At 55.8% G+C, this 19,744-nt stretch overlaps 2 protein-coding genes across 7 annotated transcripts in view; one reads left to right on the plus strand and one right to left on the minus strand.

The window, feature by feature from the left end:
- The first annotated feature begins 1,428 nt into the window (after nt 1-1,428).
- On the plus strand, nt 1,429-7,183 carry ZFP57 (ZFP57 zinc finger protein). 2 transcript variants are annotated; one of them, XM_080665240.1, is made up of 4 exons: nt 1,429-3,928; nt 4,334-4,460; nt 4,864-4,968; nt 5,494-7,183. In XM_080665240.1, exons 1-4 carry the CDS (start codon nt 3,809-3,811, stop codon nt 6,546-6,548), a joined length of 1,407 nt encoding a protein of 468 aa, XP_080521366.1. In that variant the 5' UTR covers nt 1,429-3,808; the 3' UTR covers nt 6,549-7,183. The 2 variants fall into 2 exon arrangements, with proteins under 2 accessions (XP_080521366.1, XP_080521367.1); XM_080665241.1 differs by having other exon boundaries at nt 1,431-3,336.
- Nucleotides 7,184-7,324: 141 nt separating this feature from the next.
- MOG (myelin oligodendrocyte glycoprotein) overlaps nt 7,325-19,744 on the minus strand; it is a 35,649-nt gene continuing 23,229 nt past the window's right edge. For 2 of the 5 annotated variants that reach the window (XM_080665242.1, XM_080665243.1), the window contains 9 exons: nt 18,320-18,482; nt 16,872-17,609; nt 15,622-15,969; nt 10,430-10,543; nt 9,298-9,318; nt 8,967-8,987; nt 8,270-8,386; nt 8,025-8,045; nt 7,325-7,645 (listed from right to left, as the gene is read on the minus strand). In XM_080665242.1, the coding sequence (XP_080521368.1) occupies nt 7,632-7,645; nt 8,025-8,045; nt 8,270-8,386; nt 8,967-8,987; nt 9,298-9,318; nt 10,430-10,543; nt 15,622-15,969; nt 16,872-16,953 (738 nt within the window). In that variant the 5' untranslated portion in view covers nt 16,954-17,609; nt 18,320-18,482 and the 3' untranslated portion in view covers nt 7,325-7,631. Of the gene's footprint in view, nt 7,646-8,024; nt 8,046-8,269; nt 8,387-8,966; nt 8,988-9,297; nt 9,319-10,429; nt 10,544-15,621; nt 16,621-16,871; nt 17,610-18,319; nt 18,483-19,744 lie in introns of those variants that run through there. The other 3 variants (XM_080665245.1, XM_080665244.1, XM_080665246.1) reach the window with 3 other exon arrangements.

Raw genomic sequence — 19,744 nt, forward strand, 5'->3', positions numbered from 1 at the left:
AGGTACCAGCTAAGGAGAATTTTACCTGGTCATGGTCCTCTCTACCTCTGCCTGCCATCTCTCATCGTGTAATTGAAGGGCAGGTTCAGCTGCCTGCCGAAACAGAAGCCAGAAAGTTGTTTACTCAGGTGCTGACACTTGGGAGGATGGTGGACTCCCCTCTCAAAGACCAATCTATCTTCCTGCTCACACCCAGGGTTCTTATAGGGAGGGGAGAGGAGGGGAGGACTATTTTCCCTCTCTAATTATCCTCTTAGCTTTTGGTGGCTCAGGCCCTATGCGTTCAGCTTTCTAGCCTTGGCGCCTCAGTGTAAGAACCTCCCCATGGGCGAGGACCCCTGTCAGGAAGGGTGGAGATGCTGCAGCCCTCAGCCCCGTCCCCAGGCTGCACACTGCGTAGGGGGAGCCGGGTGGAGTTCCCCGGGGACCCTTGGATCCCCACTCGCCTGCGGCCTCTGTGCAGCTCCGCATGGCTGCACCTGACTGTCCCCAGTAACAAGCTTGCGTACGCTGCCCTTGCCTTTGCCCTTCTAAGAAGGCATGTGCCTCCACGTCTCTCCTGGGGGCCTGTGAGGGTCTCGTTTCTGTTCTTTAGGCTCTAGGTGATGGTGGTTGTTTTAATCAGAGATTTTAATTTAAAATTTAACCCCTTTTCCAAGAGTAAATTAAGGTTGGGAATAAGGGAAGATCCTAGCGCTAGGTGGCACCCCAGGTAACCTGGAGGGAGGGATGGGCTAGTGGGGCGGGTCTTCCTTAGGCTCTTAGACTTACCCGCGCCGCCTGCGGGCCCACAGCCTCCGGGTCGGGGCAGCAGCGCGGTGGGCGGGCGGGTGAGGGAGCGGAGCCTGTGGCCGCCTCCCGGAACAAGCGCTGCTGGAGCGGCTCGCGCAGTCCCGGGGCGTTCTTCCCGGCGGTGAGTAGGCCGAGGGGCGGTAGGCTCGCCGGGATCTGAGCCGACGGAGGGCGTCTGTCTCGCACGCCTCCGCCCCAGAGCGCGGCCGGCGGGGGGAGCTTCCGACCCGGGTCAGCTGGGCGTCGGGGGTGTGGCCGCGCGCTGCCTCTCCGGCCGCAGTGCGGAACCGGCGCCGGCACCCGCCTGGCACGTGTTGGGAAAGTGGGGTCCCGGGAAGGGCGTCTCGGGGGCTGGCCGGCCTTTAGGGTACAGAAGGCCAGCCACTGGGTTCTAGGCACCTGCCCTCCGGAGACCCCCGGGCGGGCGTGCGGCCCCAGGCGCGCGGGGAGCGCAGGGGTGGGGTGGCGGGAGTGGGGCGCTGGGCGCGCGGGGTGCTGGGGGTGGGCCCGCACCCGCAGGGGCCAGGGCCAAGGCCGGGCTGGGCAGGGGCTGGGAAGGGCCCTTGAGGGATTGAGCAGCCCCGAGGGCTGGTTCGGCCCAGGGACAGGGTGGGGGCCAGGTCCACGTGCCGTGGGAAGCTGTTGGCCGGTTTGGGGTTAGAGGGAGAATACGGGGCGGGGGGTGCCTCAGGACTGGAAAATGGCGACTCCTCCGCTCGGGGATGGAGTTCTGGAGGGCAGGACAGGAGCCAGGTGGCCGTTCTGCCTGCCCCTCCGTTCTCCGCGCCGGGAGCATGGTGCAGACGGTGCGCGCGGCTCCGCAGCCTCGCTCCCGCCCGAGCCCCGCAGTCCGCTCCACAGGCCGCGCCGAGCCCCGCAGCCCGCGCAAGGCGCTGACCCCGACCCCGGCAAAGGCGGTGGAGGACCCGCGGTGGGAGTGGGTGTCTCCTTGGGCAGGAAGGCAGGGCCTTGCGGACGGACCGCTGTCACTGATGCTGCTTCGAGATGCGGCCTGTGCAGGCTCTGCAGGAGCGCGGGATAGCGGTTTTTCATTCTGTGGCACATAAACTAAGTCCTAACATTCTGTGGCACACCAAAACTATTTTTTTTTTTGCTGATCTGACAATAAATATAATTTTAATTCATTCACACCGGACAGCTATTGTGTTGGCTGTTGTCAGGTTTTTTTTGTGTGTGTTTTTTAAAAAATATATTTTATTGATTTTTTACAAAGAGGAAGGGACAGGGAGAGCTAGAAACATCGATGAGAGAAATAGCCATCAGCCACCTCCTGCACACCCCCTACGGGGGATGTGCCCGCAATCAAGTTACATGCCCTTGACCAGAATCAAACCTGAGTCCGCAGGCTGATGCTCTATCCACTGAGCCAAACTGGTCAGGGCTGTTGTCGGTTTTTTAAATTTGACGACCTGAAGGAAAAGAGGTCAGTGCCCCTGACTAAAGCGTCGGTATTGCCTGTTTGGCAAGCCTTGGGGCACAGCTGCCGGGAGGGGAGAATGAGCAGGTCTGCACGCCTGGCAGAAACACCGAGGGCTTGGCGTCAAGGAAGCCACAGGGGGAGGGACTCCAGTTCCCATCCCATCCCAGCACTGCACCTTTCCTGTCAACTTCCTCCCATCCCTAACTACATTGTCAAATGCCCCTTTTCTTGCTGGCATGTTCACTTCCATCACTTGTTCAAAAAAGTGAAAGAAGTAACAGGTTTTTATGCCTTTATTCTTTTCATCACATCTCAAGAGGAGACGTGGCATGCTGCTGTCAGCAGGCCTGGGAGTACAGCCAGTTCTGCCTCAGCGGGAGCCCTGAATAGGTGCTTGATGTTGGGTTGCCATCACTATTCTTCATAGTGATGAGGGAGAGGGAGAGGGAGATAGAAACATCAATGATGAGAATCATTAATCAGCCGCCTCCTGCACGCCCCCTCCTGGGGATCAAGCCTGCAACCCAGGCATGTTCCCTTGACAGGAATTGAACCTGGGACCCTTCAGTCCACAGGCCGACGCTCTATCTACTGAGCCAAACCAGCAGGGCTTCGTTTTTTTAAAATCCTCACCAGAAGACATGCCGAGAGAGAGGGATAAGGAGAGAGGGAGAAACATTGATGTAAGAGAGGAACATCAACCGGTTGCCTTCCATGTATCCAACCTGAAACCCAGTATGTCCCTGAGCCGGAATGGAACCAGCGACCCTTCAGTGCACAGGATGATGCTCAGCCACCTGGCCAGCTCACTGTATTCTTTACAAAGATCTGTATATATAAACCCAAAGAACCATCTTTTTCTCCTCAATGGGATCTTAGCATGTCTCCTTTAATCCCATTTTCCAATGAAACCAGATCAGAATCAGGAAAACGGTACAGGTGTTGGTGCAGCCAGGGCTGGTGTGGCCATTCTGGCTCCCTCGGGCGGGCCGTGCTGCTCTAGAGAGCTTTGGGACCGGGCAGTCCACCCTCGGAGCCACAGTCTCGGCTTGGACCCAGAGTGTCCTTGAGCGACTAGCACCTCTGCACTTTGGGTTAAAATGGTGAGTTAGCTGTCACCTGCAGGGCCGTGCTGCAGGTCCCTGGCACGGAGCAGGAGAGGGCACCTTTGTCTAATAAGCTGTTGCTCCTCACTGCCCGCCCCCTGTGCTCATATGTTTTGTTTCTCTCTGTTGCTTCTCACTCCCCTCTTGCTGATGTGTTTGTTTCTCTCTGACCTCAGGCTCCCAGTGGTGGGCACGAGCCGGCGGTTAGATGCAGGGAGAAACGGGCAGGTGCCTTCCCAGCCCAGCCTGGCATTCCTGGAAAGTGGCAGCTGCGCCCGGGTGGCCAGGTCCCTGAGCTCTGGAGCTGAGGCTGTGGGATCCGAAGGAAGGCAGCCCTGAGCAGTTGGTCTGTCACAGGAAGCCAAGCCAACTAGGGCCTTGCAGGCCGCTCCCTCGGGCTCTGCCACCTCAGGGCCATAGGTAGCCCCGGGGGCAAGTCTGGGAGTGGCTAAAGCTAGGAAGAGGTACCATGGAAGTGCTGAAGCTGTTCCCTGGCACCGGCACCGGCCCTAGCCCGGAGCCCGACCCCAACCAGGAGGCCCCGCGGCCAGCGATGAAGAGGGAGTGCCGGTGGCAGGCCTGGGTGGAGGTGAGGAGACCAGCTGGGGCGGGTGTCCTGGGCCCGGCAGCTTTCACCCATCCCCGTCTGCAGGTCAGATGGGACCTCAGGCTGCTTCAAGCTGAGCAGCACCAGGAGGGGCCGAGGGCCTTCCCCAGCAGCACCGCGCCCTTACGAGTGCTTCCTGGGCCAGCAGAGCCGCAGCCTTTCTGCTTGCTCCCAGAATCTGGTTATTTTCCATGTAAACCCTGCCTTTGCTCCTATCGTTTCCTTCCCTCCTCTCCAACCTTACTTTCTTTCCTCCACATCACTGCTGCTGGCTCTGTGCCTGAGTTTTCTACTTCCCCTGCTTCCGTGGTTGTGGTTTTCCCTTCACTTTCTGGACGAGGCCAGTGTCTGCTCTGGGTCCAGACTCCCTGAGCCCCTCTCTTCCAGAAGCCAGTCACCTTGGAGGATGTGGCTGTGCGCTTCACCCCGGAGGAGTGGGCGTGTCTGGACGCCTGTCAGAGGGCCCTCTACCAGGATGTCATGTCCGAGACCTTCAAAACCCTGGTGTCTGTGGGTAAGAGGCGGGGCCCCACAGCCTGTCCCAGGGCCCTGGGCGCTGGGCTTCCCTGGCAGGTCAATCACCTCAAGCAGCCTCACTGGTCCTTGGTTCTCCCGGGGTGAGATCTGGGTCAGAGCCCAGGGAGAGAGGAAAGGGCTGAGAGCCTGCGCGAAGGCAGCGGCAGCATAGTGCTGTGATGGCTGCGCCCAGGGCAGGCAGCATCCCCTCATCCCGCCAGCTTCCCAGGCCGCTCGGCGAGACCCGCTGCTCAGGGGCTGGTCTTTTGAGTGTCTCCCCCTGCATCTGTGTTTCCCAGATTCTAGTTCTTACACCAAGGACACAAAAGCAGCCTGTTGTTCCCTTTCGGTGCAAGGGCCACACCGGGGACCTCAGCTCCTTCTCCCTTCCCACCCTGCAGCTAGAACCGCCCTGTCTAATCCAGATCTGGTCGCAGAGCTGGAACAAGAAGAGAAGCGGTGGAGAGCAGCCCTCCTTCCCCCGCATGGAGGAGGCCGCCCTGCAGGTGCGCCGCCCGCCCCAGGCCTGGGCTTCAGGAAGCTGACTGAGCCGCCAGGGCCAGAGCGCCTCCAGCTTCCAGGGGCTGAGGGCCTGCACGTGGCTGCATGTCAGGGGCACCCCTTTGCTGAAGTCCTTGCAAGAGAAAAGGAAGGAAGGGGTGGACTTGACGCCCAGAGGGTCGGGGAGACTGGTTCCTGGGAGGTGAGAGGACGTGAGAGAGGCTGCACCAGGCTGACCGCCTGGCGCCCGTGCCCATTGCCTGGCTGGCACTCCCCTCTGAGCTTCCTTTTCAGCAGCACCTCCTCTCTCTCCTGTCCCAGTCTGCATGTTAGGAAAATGAGAGGAAATGGATTTCAAAAAATGTTATAAGTTAATATTTTAATCTGATATTGTTGAAAGATTCCAGTTCAGGTTTTACTTGCTGTTAATCAGAAAAATCCTGGTGCGGCTGAGGGTGCAGAATGAGGCGGGAGGCCTGGGCGCCGGGCTCTCGGGGTGAGTCTTGCTGTGTTGTTCTCTGTCCTGTCAGGAGGCGAGGAGCAGCCCGGAGGCAGAGGCTCAGGCCCGTCCTCTTTCCCAGCTGGGCCCCTGGGCGGGACCCCCGTGCTCCCGGCGTCCGGGGCTGGGCCCCCCTTCCCCTGCCACGTCTGCGGCAGGTGCTTCAGCAAGCGCTCCAACCTCCATTACCACCAGCTCGTCCACAATCTGAAGGGGCCGAACAACTGCGGCCAGTGCGGGAAGTCCTTCCGGAGCCCCAAGGCCCTGGGCTACCACCGGCGCACGCACCTCGGGGAGAGGCCCTTCCGCTGCGGCCTCTGCGACAAGACCTACTGCGACGCCTCGGGCCTGAGCCGCCACCGCCGCGTGCACCTGGGCTACCGGCCCCACTGCTGCCTGCGCTGTGGCAAGGGCTTCCGCGACCAGTCCGAGCTCAAGCGCCACCAGCGGACACACGCGGCCCCGGGGCCAGCGGGGAGCCACGGGCCAGCGGCCAGGGCCCAGGAAGCCGCGCGTAGAGCCGAGGGCCCTGCAGCTGGGCCGCGACCGCCCGCAGGCAGGAGCCCGGTGCTCGTGGTGAGAGCTCAGGCCCCCGCGGCCACAGCCCCAGCGCCAGGGCCCCACGGCCCGAGCACCAGGCCCTGGGCTACCCTGCCAGAGCCTCCTGGACGCAGGGCCTCCCCCTGCCCTCCCGGCCCCCTAGCCCTCGGCGCGCAGGCCTCTCGCCCCCGGCACCAGGAGGCCCGCCGCTGCCATTGCTGCTGCTGCGGCCAGTCCTTCCGCTCGCCCTCCGGGCTGCTCCGCCACCAGCAGGCCCACAGGGCGCAGGGCTACCGCTGCCCCGTCTGCGACCTCAGCTTTGGGGAAAGGGAGGCCCTCGTGGGGCACTGGGGAAGCCACCGAGGAGAGGGGCTGTGCCGGGCGGTCCTGGGCCAGTGGCTGGGCCTCTCGCAGCGCCCCCCCCGTGGCCGGGAAGGCAGTGGGTCTCCGAGGAGCCGGACCCCCAGGAGGCGGCAGGGGAGTACGGGAGAAGGGATGCGGAGGAAAAGAAGCCACCGAGGCGGGGAGAGCCTTGGACACGAGTAAATGGCCCTGCTGATGGAGGATGTCTGTGTGGTTTTCCTGAGGGCGGGCTCAGAGCGCAGGCCGGGGTGGAGAGAAGCAGGAGGAAGAGGCACAGGAAGTGGCACCGGAAACGTAATTAGCACCAGCTGTTTCTGTGTCTCACACCGGAAAGCAGGAATTGTTGAACAAAACGGTGGTATTCCGATAGGCATGGACATGGGAGGAAAGGGATGGGAGGGGAAGTCGAGGGACCCCTCTGCTGGCCGTGGAAGTACAGGGGGGCCTCAGAGCAGGACGGCCACCCGCGCCTTTGTCCCCTGCTCCTCAGGAGGCCCCGGGCTGGCAGAGCTCAGCCAGGAGCTGGCTCTCCCTGCGCCCACTCTGCAGCTCATTCTGCTCTTTGATGTTTTGGACTCATCATGTTCCTTCCCTTCTACCCTCCACTCAGCCCGTTGGGACTGAGGTCATTGCCGATTGGCATGCTGTGGGAGGCATTGGCCCCTGCCCTCCGTGCTCCGCTGAGCCACTGCTTGTCTGAGGACGAGCGCCTGCCGGACTTCCGGGTGGAAGGCAGGAGGTGGAAAGATGTAGGTACAGCCCTGGCTGGTTTGGCTCAGGGGACAGAGTGTCAGCCTGCGGACTGAAGGGTCCCGGGTTCGATTCTGGTCAAGGGTACATGCTCAGGTTGTGGGCTCGATCCCCAGTAGAGGTGCAGGACGGAGCCAATCCATGATTCTCTCTCATCATTGATGTTTCCATCTCTCTTTCCCTCTCCCTTCCTCTCTGAGATCAATAAATATATATATATATATATTTAAAAAAAGAAAGATGTAGGTACAAAAACAGAAAAGACAGCTGGGAAAAAGTAGATGACAGAAGAGAAACAAATGGGTGTGTAGAGAAGGTGGAACAACAAACGACTTTTCTCCCTTCCTTAAAAAAAATTAACAACAACGAAGAAATGAGTCCTATTTGGAATTCGGAGCGTTCCTGGAAGTGCAAGTTGGAAGGTGCCCACAGCCAAGAGGCCTGATGGATGCAACATCCCGAGGACCGATCCTTGGCCCAGCCAGGCTCTCCGCTCCTGCCACCGTGCAGCTGCCCTCAGAAGGGGTTTCCTAGGAGAAGAAAATAACTTGAGAACTGCCAGTAGTTAATTCCATGAAACCATTAAACCCGGGAGAGGAAAGGCCCTCTGGGCCGCCCCGCCTGGGCCTGTCTCAGTGAGGGCCTTGGGCTGAGGCACTGCAGGCAGCTGCCCTCAGAAGGGGAAGGAGTAGGGTCTGTGCCCAGGGGCACAGAAGGTGGTGCCCTCACTTCCTTCCCTGCTGTCCGTCCAGCTGGTAAGATGGCTGCTACCTCACAGAGTCCCCTCACCCGTGCAGCCCAGCCCCCGTCCTCTGGGCTTTCCATGCCTCATAGCCCCTCTCTTTTGCTGCTTTCCTGTTTTTTGTTTTGTTTTGTTTTTCAGCTTATAAGAAGGAGGAATGAACTTACTTAGTTCTTCAAGAAATTGCCCTGAAAACAAAGAGAAGTAGGTGACTGGTGGGAGGTGACCAGCTCCCGCCCGCACCTCCCTGTGCAGCTCTGCAGGGACGCACCCCCTTTCCACTATGGGACCCACGGATTCCCTGAGGAGCCTGGCTGGCCCTGGTGACAGAGAGGGAGAGCCCAGCATCTGGAGCCCTGGTTCATCTTTCTGCCCCCTGCTCCGTGGCCCTGTTTGCGCCCCACCCCTGCACCTGCTAGTCTTCGGTGCAGCCAGTTGTAGCAGATGACCAAGGCGGCCAGGGGTCCGAGCACCGGTACGATCACAAACAGGGTCACCTTCCAGCAGGGCACCCTCAGGAAGTGAGGATCTGAATTGTCCACCAAGAACAAGCAGGATTAATGGGGCTCCCCATGCCTATGCACCCCTCCATATTGTATGGGGTTTCTTAACATGTTGCAGAAGTCTCAAAATATTGCTTATGTTTATCAATATTTTGAAATGACATCATTAGACCTGAACAACGTTTTAGTGGGGCATGGTATCTTCACTCTTGCAAGAAGCCCCCTGGGGTTAGTCATGTAGTTGTACTCCTGCACTCAGGAACATGCCACAGTGTGGGTTCAGCCAGTGACACGTGTACTTGGTTCTCCAGTTATTTCATGTATGTGTGGCACCTCCCCACTAGACAGCGAGAATTTGTGCAAAGGTCCTGTTTGCCCCGCCCACTGTTTCCTGAGAAGAGGATGATGTGCACGTGGTGTGATCCCCACGGAGCGAACAGCAGTGACTGTGGTGCCCGGCACTCGCAGCGACCTTACCCGTCCTGGATGCAGGTGCTTATTCAAAGAAAAAGCAAGAGGAGACCAACAGGAGCCAGGGGTCCTGATCCCCCAGGTGCCCAGGCCCGAGGGACACAGCAGACCCAGCGCCTGTACCCCAGCACTTACCAAAGGTCCTGTGAAGGCTCTCTGAAAAGAACAGATGGAGAGGGACTTAGAGGGCCCTGGAGGCCACACTGTCTCCTCTGGGCCTTTGTTTTTTAATCCCCTAAAGTTCTTTCTACCTGACAGTGACACCAAACAGACAGACGGACTGCGGATTTGGTGCCTACGCTGGCTCACAGAAGGCAAGAAGAATGAAATGTTCTGTCATTTTTGGCTGCTTTGGGAGTTTTAAAGGGAACTCAGGGATTGGCAAAGATGTCCTGAGAGAACGACCATTTTGGTGAGGCCAAAATCAGAAGGGAGGGGTTGAGGAGGGAAGGTAACTGAAACTCACCTATCTCTGCTCGAAGTTTTCCTAAAATGGAAAAAGGCAACACAGTTAGTCCCTGCGCGGGCACCACCTGGGCCTGCCACACCCACCCGCCTCTGTGCCTCCTGCCCAGCGGGGAGCTTGCTGTGGTTGGAAAGAGCCACTGAACTTGGAGCCGAGAGCCCAGCTCTTTACTTGGCTATTGTCTGGATTAAATATTGGGATAAAGAATGTGGGGCACAGCAAAGCCCCAAACCAACAAGATTTTATTACCTTCCCCCTGCTCTTCACCCTTCGGCTGCTCTCTCAGGTCACAGGGCACTCCACCCTGCCGGGGTCACTTTGTAAATGTAAAGCCACTTCCCATCTGACAGGAAGGGAGGAACTGAACACTTAGTGGAGCAGCTGCTTTGCACCGGCACTTTACATGACATTACACCTTCCGGCCTTGCTCACAACTTAGGGGGAGGGCGTTGGCTCTGCCTGACGGGTGGGGCCCTGAGGCCTGGAGGGTCAGTGGAGCAGGACTCAGGCCCCACCGAGCCATCAGGTTCTTCCTGCTCAGCCTGTGGACTGAAGGCCTTGTTTATGCAGGACGAATTCAAGGGGAGAAAAAAGCCCCCATTTTCTATGCCACCAACATCCCCCTCCCTCCAAAGCCCTTCTTGCTGCTATCCTCTTGGGAGTGGGAGGGGAAGCAGGTCCTGCAGCTTTCTTTGCCTCTGAGAACATGGGGGGGAGGGGCAGGGGGCAGGGATGGACGCTCTGGATGCAAAAGAGGAGCTCCATTTCCGGCGGAACCCAGTCCTTGGTGTTGAATGGAGATGGAAGGAGGGTTTCTGAGTACCTGCTGCGTGTGTTTCTATTCCCCCTAAGAGCCCAGCCCTGCCTGACCCCAGCTCATGCCTTGCATGTGAAGTGCTCCCTGGGGCCAGGGGCCAGCAGGGCTCGGGCTCCGGGCACATGGACCCGCTCCTGCCTGGGCTGCCTCATCTGCAAACCCACCTCAGGGTGCAAGGGTCTGCGGCCTGACAAAGCGCTCTGCTGCGTGAGCCTGGCCTGGGATTCTGGACCCAGGAGTCATTGAAGGGAAGTGCTGGGAGCCAGCGCATGGCTCATGCCTCATGCTAGGGGGGCACCGTGCCACGGGGCATACCTCTCAGCCTGCGCTGCAGGCCCAGGAAGAGCAGGCCGGCCACCAGCTGCAGCAGGAGCAGGGGTAGCACCGCCAGGCCGGCCAGCGCGCCGGGCCCCACCCAGTGGAAGGGATCTGGAAGAGAGCACAGGCCAGCCAGTGGGAGGATCTGGAGGGAGCACAGGCCAGCCAGTGGGAGGATCTGAAGGGAGCATAGGCCACCCAGTGGGAGGATCTGGAGGGAGCACAGGCCAGCCAGCTGGCACCCCACACCAGGCCGCCCACTCTACAGTCAGGTGAGTGAGGGAATGAACATAACCGAGGCTCAGAGGAGGCAGCACAGAATTGACACCTGAGCTTAGTCTTGAAGGAGAGGCTAGAGCTTGGAACAGCAGCACTCAAGGTTGCAGGTTGGGCTAATCTTGGGGAGTTTTGAGAACCAGGGATGCTGAGGCCCCATGGGTGCGCAGAGGGCCCTCCCCTGCAGGGACAGGCCTGAGCTGGCGACCACAGAGCAGAGGAGAACGGGGTGGGCAGTTCAGAGGTCATGGTAGAAGGGGCAATGGAAAGGACAGGAGCTGGCACTGGGCCATGGTGGAGGTGGAGGAGTTCAAAGGGCTGTGAATTCAAATGGGGAAAAGGATGCGTATTTATTGTCAGTAACGCTGAAACTAAAGCAGTGTTTCTTTCGATTATGTTTGTAAGCAACACACTACAATATAAGCAGAACCTGTGACTTTGTCTTCAATAAAAACCACAACTATCTTCATGTCACATGTTGCAGAAATCTCAAAATATCATTTAAGAGTCTCATTAGTTTGGAATTACACTATTATCAGGCATCCCATATCTTGTTATTTTGTTAACTATTTCAGTGCTAATGTGTTTTATTTTATGCATTTAAATCACCCTTCCGAGAAGGGGCCCATCACCTTCCCAGTCTGCCAAAGGGGCTCCATGCACACAAGGGTTAGGAATCCCTTTTCTGGAGCTTTGAAACAGGAAGACCCACAGAACTTGGTACCTGAGCGTGTGGAGTGGAGCAGGGAGTGAGGGAGGGACTCAGCTCTCTGGTTCCCACCTCTTTCCCATTCTAGAGTCTGCTGGGCGGGCGGGAGCTCTGCCTGTCTAGTCTCAATGTGCCATGCTTCCGCCAGCCCTTACCTGTCCTCTGCTTTAGAGGGCCGGATAAAGACACTGCCATCAGCGTCAGGAATTAAGTCACAACAAACAACATTAAACCGGTCAGGAGGGTGCTGGCCCACTAGCTCGTCCCCATACACCAAGGTTGTGGGTTCAATATCCGGTCAGGGCATATACAAGAAACAATCAATGAATGCATGAAGCAGTGGAACAACAAATTGATGTTTCTCTTTCTCTTCCTCTCTCTCTCTCTCTCAAATCAATAATAAAGCAGTCCATCTAAAAAAATAAATAAATGGGTCAGGAGGGATTCTTAGGTATAAATACAATCGTAGAAGAAAATGCAGCCAAGTCTACTTTGAAGTTCTTATCTGGGTACCGGTAGCAGCATGGTTGTCAAGCTCACATTTTAGCTCTTTCTTTGTAACCAAGCGAGAGAACAGAGGCCTATGGACCTTCTGACGGAAAGCAGCAGGGACACCGCCTCTGAGTGTGCTTGACAAGGTGACTGCGCATCTAACCCGTCCGCTGACAGAAAGTGCAAGGGGCAGAGCACCCTGTTACACAGCAAGGGGATGGAATCGGTAAGATCTAGGTCATGGGAGACACTACAGTGCAAACACCAACGTGTAGATCTTGTTTGGGTTCAATTCAAACAAACCAGTTGTAAAAATATACTTATGAAACAATCAGGAAAATTTGAACACAGACTGGGTATTGATGACTTTAAGGAATTTTTGTTAATTTTAAAAAATGTGATCATAGTCTTGCGGTTATAGTTTCTTAAAGCATTTTACTCTTTTTCATTGAATTTATTGGGATGACATTGGTCAATATAATATACACTGAGTGGCCAGATTATTATGATCTCTGAACACATAATAATCTGGCCACTCAGTGTGTGTGTGTGTGTGTGTGTGTGTATATATTGGAGGCCCGGTGCATGAATTTGTGCATGGGTGGGGTCCGGCCAGCCTGGAGGATGACATTGGTCAATATAATATACACTGAGTGGCCAGATTATTATGCATTCAGAGATCATCATAATCTGGCCACTCAGTGTAGGTTTCAAGTGTACAGCTCTATAATACATCACCTGTATATTGCATCGTGGCTTCACCATCCAAAGTCAAGTCTTCTTCCATCACCATTTAAAAATGTATTGGTTGAGCCGAAACCGGTTTGGCTCAGTGGATAGAGCGTCGGCCTGCGGACTGAAGGGTCCCAGGTTCGATTCCGGTCAAGGGCACGTGCCTTGGTTGCGAGCACATCCCCAGTGGGGGGTGTGCAGGAGGCAGCTGATCGATGTTTCTCTCTCATCGATGTTTCTAGCTCTCTATCCCTCTCCCTTCCTCTCTGTATAAAATCAATAAAATATATTTAAAAAAAAAAATGTATTGGTTGATTTTAGAGAGAAAGGGAGGAGAGAAGCACTGGTTTGCTGTGGCACTTGTCTATGCATCATTGGTTGCTTCTTGTATGTGCCCTGATGCGGGACCAAGCCCTCAGCCTTGGCACATCTGGACGATGCTCCAACCAGCTGAGCTACCGGGTCAGGGATCCTTCCAGAACCATTTGTCCTCCCTTTACCCTCTTCTACCTCCGCCACCTTAAGGATTTAGCAATGAAGTGATACTGCAGCCTAGGACTTGCTTCAGTAACTCAGTAGGAAGCAGGTAATGAGGGGTCAGGTGAAGCAGTTTGCCTTTGGTCATAGCTATTGCGGGCAGTGATGAGTCCTTGGAGGCTCATTATCATTATTCTCTCTACCTTGGTATATATTTTAAGGTTTCATAATAATGAGTTTAAAGAAAGGATTAGAGACAACTATTAATAAAGTCACAAAAATGACAAGGAAAGAATAAGGTCAGAGAGACAACAAAACTCTGCAGAGGAGCAGGTGCGAGCATCTGGGACCTGCACTGGCACAGCACTGCACCGGAGCCCAATCTCGCCTCGGCCCTGCTCCTGGCTAGGCGGGCACTGGTTTAGCTGTAAAACTCCTCTCATGGACTCTTAGGCATGCAGACTCGAAACAGGAGAAAGAGGTTGGAATGTGGATACCAATCCAGAGGAAATCTTCCCTCCCTGAGGCAGTTTTGGTTTTGAGGTTACTTTTTCTTGTACAACAAATGCTGTCTGAAGAGCATTCTGTGACACACGCTATCTTCACATCCCTGCCACCATCTCTAGAATAGCGCTTTGTTCTCCTGCACACAATGCCGTCTCTGGTCCCAGCCTGCAGTGGCCTATTGTCTGATGGGTTGGCTGGTGTTTCACCGCAGGTGGGGAGGAGGAAAGGGGAGAAAGGAGGCTCCCACCCTCACAACACTTTTGTCTTTCGATTAAATAGCAATTAACTTTCTCCCTGGCCGCAGCTCAGTGGTTAGAGCATTGTCCAGCTACCCAAGGTTGCAGGTTTGATCCTTAGGGAACATACAAGAAGCAACCAATAAATGCAGAAATAAGTAGAACAACAAAATCAATATTTCTCTCTCCCTTCCTGTTTCTCTCTAAAGATCAATCAATTTTTAAAAAATAATTAATTTTCAAAGCTTCCCTTTCATGCACTGCACCTTGCCCACATCTAACCATCCTGGGATTAAAAAAAATAATAATAAAATGAAATGAATTGCAGGTCACCCATCACATAAAACACTGACAATGCAATTCTGGAGAAGGGAGTAGAGGAAGTACACTCTCTAGGTGACACATTCAGACATGTGTTTTATCGGTTTACTCCCTTCAACTATGTTGGAATATATTTTTCAATAACGTTTCTCATCTAATAAAACACCACAGACACATCAACTTTGGAATTCATTGTAATAGGATTTGGTCAATTTGACTCTTTTAGGACTAATCCCCTTGTTTATAACAAATAAACAGGAGATATTCCAAAGCAACAAGAAGGAAAAAAGCCCCCTTGCACACTTTGATTAACTTTCAGATTATTCATATTGTCTTCTAGTAGCACAAACTAATCAGAAATGGATTCTTTCAGATTTTGTTGCCTCCATTGATCTCTTTTTTTTCTATTTTGTTTTTTGTTTCTTACAAATCTTTTCTTTATATGTACACAAATGTACATGTACATGTGCTTTTACAGGAAGGTCACATGGATAATTAGTATCTTTTCTTTCATGCTCTGTGGTGTGTCACACCCCATTCTCCTCTCTGCTCCCCCAAAGTGAACCACACTAACTTTCTTATGGATCTCTTTACATATTTTTCTGAGATATACATAATATATTCACAAACATAAGGTTTAGTTTTTCTTTACATTGTGTCATTGTGTAGCTTGCTTTTTTTTTTTTTTAAATCCTGGCCTGAGGATATTTTTTCCATTGATTTCTAGAGAGAGTGGGAGGGAGGCAGGAGGGGGAGAGAGAGAAACATTGGTATGAGAGAGACTGATGGACTGGTCGCCGCCCACATGTGCCCCTACCCAGGCTAAGAACCTGCAGCCGAGGTACATGCTGTTGACCTGGAATGAAACCTGAGAGCCTTCGGTCTGCAGGCCATCGCTCTAACCACTGAGCACCCGGCCAGGCAAGTGTAGCTTGCTTTCATCACTCAACAATGCTTGTGGAATGCCTCCAAGCCATCTGCCATTGCCCCAAAACAATCCTTTTAATGGCTGCATGGTGTTCCCGGATGAATAACCGCGTACTCAGTCACTTCCGTGCTGTGGGGTGACTGCTCTGGTGGCTCCCATTCTGAGCAACGAGGCAGCAGACCCTGAGGACTAGATGCTTCTATGGAGCGACTCCCAAGAGGTGTTGGGTTGAAGGAGCTCATCTCAAGCCAGAGGACGATTAAAGCCACAGGCCCGCGGCGCTCCTAGTGGAGCGTGGACCTATGAACCAGGAGGTCAGGGTTCCATTCCCCGTCAGCGCACAGGCCCGGGTTTCGGCCAGTGTGGGGGTGCAGGAGGCAGCCTATCCATGATTCTCTCACCATTGATGTTTCTCTCTCTATCCCTCTCCCTTCCTCTCTGGCAAAAATAAAAATATATTACAAAAAAAAAAAAAAAAAAAAAGCCGGAGGGCCTGCGCGGGAGCACCCACCTTCCACCTTCAGCTCCAGCGCCGCCTCCTCCTGCTGCGCGTGGTCCCGGAAGAAGCAGGTGAAGCCGCCCTCGTCGGAGAACCTCACGCTGCGGATGCGCAGCGCCACCCGGCCCTCGGCGATGGCGCCCCGCAGCAGCTCCGTGCGGCCGCGGTACTCGGGCGCCTGCTCCTCCGCCTGGTCCTGACCGCCGCGGTACAGGTGGACCACCCGGGAGAAGGGCGGCCGGTACCAGCCCACCTCCATGCCGCTGGCGTTCCTGGCGGGGGCCAGGCGGCACGGCAGCTCCACGGGGTGCCCCACCAGGGCGCGCACGGGGCGTCCCGGGCCCACCACTCGGAATTGTCCTGTGTGGGACACCATGGGGCGTCAGGGGCGGCGAGGGCCCGGCGGAAGGGACGCCCCCGCAGCTGTGTCCCCGTCCTCAGCACCGCACTCCAGCTCGGCGTGGGCCTCCGGTTCGGACTTGGCCAAAGCCGGCCGACTCCCCGCGGGAGGCCCTGCCCCTCCCCACTGCCGCTCCCCGCCCCCCCGCAGCCTCCCCCTCGGCCCAGCGCTCCGCTCCTGAGACCTTGCACCGCAGGTGCCGCTTCCTGTCTCCTCGGACCCCAACCGGCCAGCTGGGCGCCCTGCACGCGCCTGGCCTGTTCCCACAGGGAACGTGTCTCCCCCATTAGAGTCGGAGCCCCTGGGAGATGGGACCCCCGTTCACTGCAAGGTTCCCGGGAGGGCAAGGGCGGGCCTCTTCTGTTAGGGGCTCCCTGAGTGGTGTCTCCAGTTTCTTTCCTTTCTCCCCAGGACGTGCACAGGGCACCTCTACAGAAACTCACCAGCTCCTGGCCGTGGGAACGGAGCACTCAACCTGATACGATGCTACCCCCACGCGACACTGACTGACCGCGGCTTTTTTAGGATCGGGACCACTAAGCTGGCATGGACCTTGTCTCCCTGACCCCGATGGCCACTCCAAGAGGCTGTTACTGTCACGTCCCTGTTTGCTGGGGGAGAGACCAAAGCCAAGCAGCCAGGAGGCGCGCCTCCAGGAGAGCCTGGCGGGAGGGTCCTGGCAAGGAGGCAGGGCCCTGTCCCGAAAGCTGCAGGAAACCACAGGTGTTTTCTGAGGAGGGCACCCATGTCGGACATCTGTGTCTCAGAAGGAGAATCTGCACAGTAACTGGAGGAGGAGTGAGAGGAGGCGAGCCAGGAAAACCAGCCTTGCTCTCGGGGCAGGAATCAGGATCAGCCTTACCTGCGTGGCTAGAAGGCAACTGGAGAAGCAGCAGGAGGCAGGGGAGGCGGCTGGGCAGAGAGGAGCTCCAGAAACTCGCCATCTTCACTCTCCGGGATGCAGAGCCCCAGCAGGGACAGCCCAGCAGAGGCCCTGGCCTGCAGGCAGGCGGCACGCGGCCTGTCCCACCACTGAAGGCGCCTGGGACAGACCAGGGCAGCGCTCCGCTGCCCCTCCTCCTGCAGCTGGGCCCCACGTCATCCTTGCCAGGCACTCACACAAAGGGCCACAGACCCAGGAGATGACAGGGTTGGCCTGCCCACCCCCTGAGCTACAGAGGGAAGGCTGCCTGGCACCAGCCTCCCTCCCTGCTCCCTCCCAGTGACCCAGCCTTTGAAGGGGCTCCTGGGATCTGACCAGCTGGGATCGGACCGCTCACTCCTTGGACCTCAGGGAGCAGCTTGCCGTGTATCTCTCCCCCACCACCCCTGCCCCAGTATTAGCCAAGGGAGCGGGATCACTGTTGGCCTTTTAAAGGGGAAGGAACCTTGAGCCTTCGTTTCCTCGTTCTAATGCCTCATGACTGAAACTGCCCGTGGCTTCCTCCCAGCTGACTTCCTTCCCTCCTGCTGCAAGTCCAGGTCCAGGCCTGTGCCCAGCGGAGAGCAGGCCCCTTGGCTGAGCTAGTTTCCTGCTCCCGAAGAACAGTCAGGAAGGTCGGGACAGCGTGGCCTTGTAGGGAGGGTCCTTTCCACTGGCCTGATGGTCACATAGACATGAAAAGACAGCGAGAGAACATGACCAACTTAATTACATATGTGTGCATGGGAACCCCGACACATGAGAGCCAGAGGCCCCCAGGCCAGAGGGGCTCAGGGCAGAAAGGTAAAATGAGATGCTGCTGACATTCCGAGCTAGGGCGAGGGCTAGGCCTCCGGGAGGCCGTGGGGCATCAAGGGGTGCAGCAGGGGGTCAGTAACAAGAAGCTGGCCTGTTCTATAGGCAGGTGGAAGGGTTATCGCTGATAATCTGTCATTATAGACATGGCCCCTAATTAAACACCTTCTAGGCAGCTAACGAGGACAGAAGTTTCGCGAGACCACAGGGTCTTGGTTGCCTTTAGGTCAAAACAATCCACACACCACAGAGGCATACTTGGGGTGACTCTGATCCCCACAAGTTGACGTCTGGCCACCTATGCTCAGAGAGGCAAGCATGGGAGGTTAGCAAGGTTAGTAGATGTCAGCATAGCCAAAGCCAGAACAGACACGCCCTGCTGCCTGGCTCCCTCACGTGTCCCCCTGCCTGGCTCCCTCACGTGTCCCCCTGCCTGGCTCCCTCACGTGTCCCCCTGCCTGGCTCCCTCACGTGTCCCGCAGCCTGGCTCCCTCACGTGTCCCCCTGCCTGGCTCCATCTCTGAGTCCTCAGGTCACAGGGAAAGAGCTGTGGGATGGGGTGTTTCCCTCACCTCCTGAGGTCAGCCGAGATGAGCATCAGCATATCGGTGGCATCCTGCGACCACAGGGATGTGCACGCGAGTGAACGTGCTGCCCGGGTGAAGCTGTGAGCACCCAATAAATGGCAGCTTGCCCAGATGGCTGCCCAGGACAGTGGTGCATAAGTCCCCTAACCTGTGTGAAATACATCGCACACAAATGAGAGAGCTAGCTCTGTTGTACTCTTAAAAATTGATCCTCTTGCCCTAACCGGTTTGGCTCAGTGGCTAGAGCGTCGGCCTGGGGACTGAGGGGTCCCAGGTTCAATTCTGGTCAAGGGCGTGTACCTTGGTTGCGGGCACATCCCCAGTGGGGGGTGTGCAGGAGGCAGCTGATCGATGTCTCTCTCTCATCGATGTTTCTAACTCTCTATCCCTCTCTCTTCCTCTCTGTGAAAAATCAATAAAATATATTAAAAAAAAATTGGTCCTCTTTTATTTCTTTGCACATTTGCTTCTGTTTCAAAATCTGAAGGTATAAAATAATATACTTTGAAAAATTTCCCTCCCAGCCATGTGGCACCAATTTCGGTTTCCTCTGAACCCTGCACGGGTGTGCACTGGAGGTAGCAACAGGGGGCCGTCCTGGGGTGAGGACTGGGACTGCATCCCCACCCTCCTTTTCTTTAAAAACATGGTGACAACATGCATGTTGGATATCTTCACATATCAGTGTCTCGAGAACTTATTTTATACAGCTACACAATCTTTTTTTTTTTTTAAATATATTTTATTGATTTTTTACAGAGAGGGAGGGAGAGAGATAGAGAGTTAGAAACATCGATGAGAGAGAAACATCGATCAGCTGCCTCCTGCACACCCCCCACTGGGGATGTGCCCGCAACCAAGATACGTGCCCTTGACTGGAATCGAACCTGGGACCCCTCAGTCCGCAGGATGACGCTCTATCCAATGAGCCAAACCAGTTTCGGCTACACAATCTTTTATTGCACGAATGTATCATACTTATTTAACTAAGGATATTTAGGTTGTTTAAATTTTTAAGTTTCAATTTACTAGGTTGAAATAAAAATGTATTCAATTAATTTATATTAATAAACTAGAGGCCCAGTGCACGAAATTCATGCACTGGGGGGGAGGGGTCCTCAGCCCAGCCTGCACCCTCTCCAATCTGGGACCCCTCAGACATCACTCTAATAATCTGGGACTACTGACTCCCAACCGCTCACCTGCCTGCCTGATTGCTCCTAACCGCCTCTGCCTGTCAGCCTGATCACCCCCTAACCACTCCTCTGCAAGCCTGATCAACGCTTAACTGCCAGCCCGATTGCCCCCAACTGCCCTCCCTTGCAGGCCCGATTGCCCCCAACTGCCCTCCCCTGCTGGCCTGATTGCCGACAACTGCCCTCTCCTGCTGGCCATCTTGTGGCAGCCATC

The sequence above is a fragment of the Plecotus auritus genome (assembly GCF_963455305.1).
Source record: "Plecotus auritus genome assembly, chromosome: 4".
Lineage (NCBI taxonomy): Eukaryota > Metazoa > Chordata > Mammalia > Chiroptera > Vespertilionidae > Plecotus > Plecotus auritus.